We start from the raw sequence: 5,000 nt of genomic DNA on the forward strand, positions 1-5,000 counted from the left end.
TACTCTCTGCTACTCTCCGTTAGGACTTTAATTAAAGGTACACTCAAAAGTTAGTATCAGTAATCAAAATTGGAATGTCCTGCGCGACTCCGCTTAGACTGGCGGACAAGCTCCAACAACCATATGAGAAGCCATGCAATTATCTGAAGGATCTCAGACAAACAAAACATCACTGATAGCAACATGTGCAGTTTGATGAAAGCTTGCAGCCAGTATAACTGATCTATGAGAGTAGACTGAAAATTTATCTGTGGAGAAAGCAACCAAATCAGAATCAGAAAATATGGCTATCGGTGTTGACTTCCTTTGATAGCCATATTTTCTGATTATTTCAGTCGACCATGGCTAGCCAGACTGTACAATGGCACGTGCAGCTACGTTTCTTAGCATAAAACAAGACGTATCCACTAGAAATGTTTTAGTTCAGACAGCTACACAGCGTGCGAACAGTTAAAATTAACCATTGAGTATACTTAAAACCATTTCGCAAACATGCACTGCAACCAGTCTTGCCGTTATGAAGTCACTTAAGCCACACTTTCGCATACCTTTCCGCACCAGTTCCACAATTCATTTGTGTTTTTGTCGCCCCGTTGTTAAACTGATACAACCACTCACAATTGCTGAACGGGTCCCCTACTATTCCATGCCGGCTGACCGTGTACTTCGTATTGGCAACTGTAACGATGTGGCTATCCCAGTGATTCATTGTCTTTCCCGCGTCCTTAAAATCGTGAGTCACGTGATCGTAGCAGTGGACTAAACCATCGCGGTAGTAATTCAGTTTATAGTCATTTTTCTTCTTGTCTCCCCACTCCGGAACGTAGCGAATAGCGTGGAAAGCGTTAAAATTGAGCTTGTCGTTCTTCAAATTTTTCAGGTAGTAAGTGCGCGGGGCGTATGATCGATCTCCTGACCCCAGAGAGTTGAATCCGGAGACAAAAACTCTCATTATAGTGTCAGTGTATGCATTGTGGATCTGATTGAGTCGAGTTTTACTTAGGCTAGACCAGTCATCCGTTCTGTCGGCAAGCAGTGTCTTTTCATTCATTCCGTTGATAGGGTACTTTTTCTCGTCGTTGACTCTTGATGCTTTCATCACCGATACTAGAGTCCATCCGCCTCCGTCGGTCAGCATGTCGCAGTAGACCTGGAAGGCATTGGTCGCCTTTCCACTTCCAGTCGGGTCTATCCAATATTTTCCGCTCGGTACCGTCCCGCGCTTATTTAGAATCTCTCGGCACGTTAGTTCTGCTGTTTCTGCTGTGTCACCCGATTGGTTGACTTTTAGAGTCTTCCTCGTTAGGTCTCGTAGTTCCGCTTGAAGAACGTTGACAGTGTCGACGAGGAAGCGAGAACAGCGGTATCGGTTCTCATCTGGGTTCCAGACGAGAACTTCGCCGTCACTTGTACACTGAGGCACCATCAGAATGCATTGATCTGTAGTCATGTTGTAGCTCATTCCTCGTCGTTGGCACTCGATGAAACGGTTTAGTGTAACATCTACAGACACCGCTCGATTTGTTGTCGCTTGCAAGAGTGAGTTTGTCATATTTTGATTTGATCGGAGTTTGCCGATCTCGTCGAGAAGGTAAGGAGAGCAAGAAAATGTGTTCGTTGATCCGTGCCAAGTCAACACCTCTCCGTCACGTGAACAGGATGTCACCCCCGGTGTGCAGTCGTTGGATGTGAGATTGTACGTCTTGGCCTGGCGATGACAGGACGCGAACGTTTCTAGTCTCTCGAAAAGAGTAAAACTTGCATTCTGCGTCGACGAGAGCATCATTCGTAGTGATTGCAGTTGAGTTAGGAGAGAGTCGAGAGTAGATTCGTCTCCGCCGCTGTGTCGCATCACGATGTTGCCGTTTGCGGCGTTAAACACGAGGTCGTTTCCACGAACGTATATTTCTGCCTCGTCGGCGGCAGATATGGTAGAAACAAGAGAGAAAATCAAAATCAGAAGCATTGATAGCATTGCTAATGTAATGTGGGGGAGACTTGCGCACAAGATACATGCATCTCCACTTACAATCTGACGAAATGAAGGACTGTGCTTTCCTCAATCAAGGACGTCCAAAATTGGGAAGACCAGCTGTTAGCTAAGTAGCGTTTAACTTTTACGATACTTTGTCGAGCTAGCTAGCATCTAAACTACACATCTCTAGTATGGGAGAGGCCATGAGGTCTAACCTAGAATATGGGGAGGTCTATAATATGGAGGAGGCCATGCCATATTAGAGGTGTGTCCTATTGTATACTAGAGACCAGATGTTAGCTAGACGCCTCCCCAGGTCCAAGCGACGCCCTTGAGACCAGGGCCTGTCTCAATCTCTTGTTTTAGTTACCATCATTATTCATGGAGTTGGTTTCTATTCTAAAAATCCTAGAATCTAGTCAAAGTTGCTAGACCGTACCGTATTTCCGCGCATACAACGGCAGGGCTCCTATTAGAACATTTTGGTACTACACATGCACACTGTATACATACGTGTATACAAATAGATGCACTTTCATGATATAATACTAGCCATGGAAAGCATGCACTGGTAAGCTATATGCATGCGTACATACTACCAAAGACAACACGTGTCAAGTACCCAAATATTTATAACAGCACTGCCTTTGTGAGTTTGTCGGTATAACGCTTTCCAGACCCTACGGTAAACGTGTCATACGGGAACTAGACAGGATCGTCAGGCTGCATGCTGTAGAGCACAGAGCCATCTACATGGCTCTGTACTTTGGTACTGTTGTATACTACACCCTATACCATAATCTAGCTACTCAGATTTCTTACAATATTTTCCAAAACAAAAGGACTGAGCAGGAAGAACGAACAGACTATGGGAGCACAGATGACGTGTCTCTTAAAGTCTATGGCAAACCCCACTACCGTGGCCTGGGCCTGATGCACGTTCCATTTCTTTACCTCAATTACTATGCAGTATATACTTTCAAAAATTCCAAAAATGCTTACTCTTGCGTGGGTTTGCAGTAACAATTAGGTATTGTAGCAATTGGCGTAGATCAATCTCATCACAAATTAAAGTCAATCGTGATGTGTGTGCAACAACTAAGTCCTTTTTCATAATAGAACGAAGCTAAGTTTTACGACGAAGTGCAGAAAAAAGATCTCAGCATGGCCGTTGTAACTGAATGGTATCGTGAGATACAGTAGCAAGAGTACGTCAACCTCTGAGAACATCGTGCACATGGTGGCTATATACGGCAAGTAGCATCTCAGTGGTTCTAGTAGTGGTAATATAAAGATGGTCTAGGGTACGTAATGCTTTGTAAGCGAAGACCAACTCAGGTAACATTTGTAGTGTAGCTAGTTGTCTTTGAATACATCAAAGTCATTTGAATACGTTTGAACTGGTGTGGGAATTGTACCATCGCATTGGGAATTGCAACATCGCATTGGGAATTGCAACATCGCATTGGGAATTGCAACATCGCATTCCACTGGATGGTTGCAAGCCGTCAGCGGAACTATATCCCGGATAAGTCGTGTTTGTTATCAGGGGCACATACTTCTAAAAATCAAGGTGCCAAAGCACAGCGATCAGAATCATGGCCTATAGCAGCCGTTTCTGCTTAATGTTGCCCCCACGGGCAAAATCTAGGGGGCATACATTAGTGCCCTCATGATTCCAACCCCTGGGCGATATGTCCAAACACGTTCCAGTAAGCCTAAAGGTATGTCTACATTAGACGAAACTATATTGCATGTTGTCTGTGTACAGTGTGTTTCACCAATAACGTTTAGTAAACATCTGTTGTTTAATTGTATGTGTAATTTTACTAAAACGAACAAGGCCTGGTCTCCATACCATAAAGTCAAGACAATAGTTTTATACCTGGTGCATGAGTAAAGCGAAGAAACCCGTACCGCGTACTGTTGGAAGCTATGAATCGTCTGCATGATGTAAACTTGAAAGCAGCTACTGCTGTGTATTCACACAAAAGCGAAATCAACTTAGGAAAATTAAGAGACAACACACACACACACACACACACACACACACACACACACACACACACACACACACACACACACACACACACACACACACACACACACACACACACACACACACACACACAAACACGCAGGCGGGCAGGCAGGCAGGCACGCACCCATGCACGCACGCACGCACGCACACACACACACACACACACACACACACACACACACACACACACGTACACGCACATGATGTAGTACAGTATACATGCTCACGCTCATGCACACATACGCACACGCATGCGTGCACACACACAGTGACACACCCGACATAGACGTTCTTAAACTACGCTCATTGTGCTTTAAATTCGTCCGTATCATAGACCACCTTTTGTTCTGCTGACCTTGCAAACATCTACACAAGGTCTCCTTGACACCAAAACCTTATAATTAGCTAACAGTTGACCTCCCCAATTTTGCAGGTTCAGCGACGTTTTCGATGATTGGGGAAAGCTCAGTCCTACTTCATTTGCCAGATAGGTTAGGTAATTAGTAGAGATGCCTTTCTCTCTAGCACGTGTGCGCAAGTCATCCTCCCCCACACTCTATAGTCTAGATTAGCAATGCTATCAATGCTTCTGATTTTGATTTTCTCTCTTGTTTCCACCATATCTGCCGCCGACGAGGCAGAAATATACGTTCGTGGAAACGACCTCGTGTTTAACGCCGCAAACGGCAACATCGTGATGCGACACAGCGGCGGAGACGAATCTACTCTCGACTCTCTGCTAACTCAACTGCAATCACTACGAATGATGCTCTCGTCGACGCAGAATGCAAGTTTTACTCTTTTCGAGAGACTAGAAACGTTCGCGTCCTGTCATCGCCAAGCCAAGACGTACAATCTCACATCCAACGACTGCACACCGGGGATGACATCCTGTTCACGTGACGGAGAGGTGTTGACTTGGCACGGATCAACGAACACATTTTCTTGCTCTCCTTACCTTCTCGACGAGATCGGCAAACTCCG

The 5,000-nt window shown here is 45.0% G+C and overlaps 1 protein-coding gene across 1 annotated transcript; it reads right to left on the reverse strand.

The window, feature by feature from the left end:
- Window positions 1–377: 377 nt before the first annotated feature.
- Window positions 378–1,895, reverse strand: LOC134195822 (uncharacterized). Its single transcript, XM_062664907.1, has one exon. It carries the CDS (start codon window positions 1,850–1,852, stop codon window positions 524–526), a length of 1,329 nt encoding a protein of 442 aa, XP_062520891.1. The 5' UTR covers window positions 1,853–1,895; the 3' UTR covers window positions 378–523.
- Between the last annotated feature and the right edge of the window lie 3,105 nt (window positions 1,896–5,000).

The sequence above is a fragment of the Corticium candelabrum genome, chromosome 20, assembly GCF_963422355.1.
Source record: "Corticium candelabrum chromosome 20, ooCorCand1.1, whole genome shotgun sequence".
NCBI lineage: Eukaryota > Metazoa > Porifera > Homoscleromorpha > Homosclerophorida > Plakinidae > Corticium > Corticium candelabrum.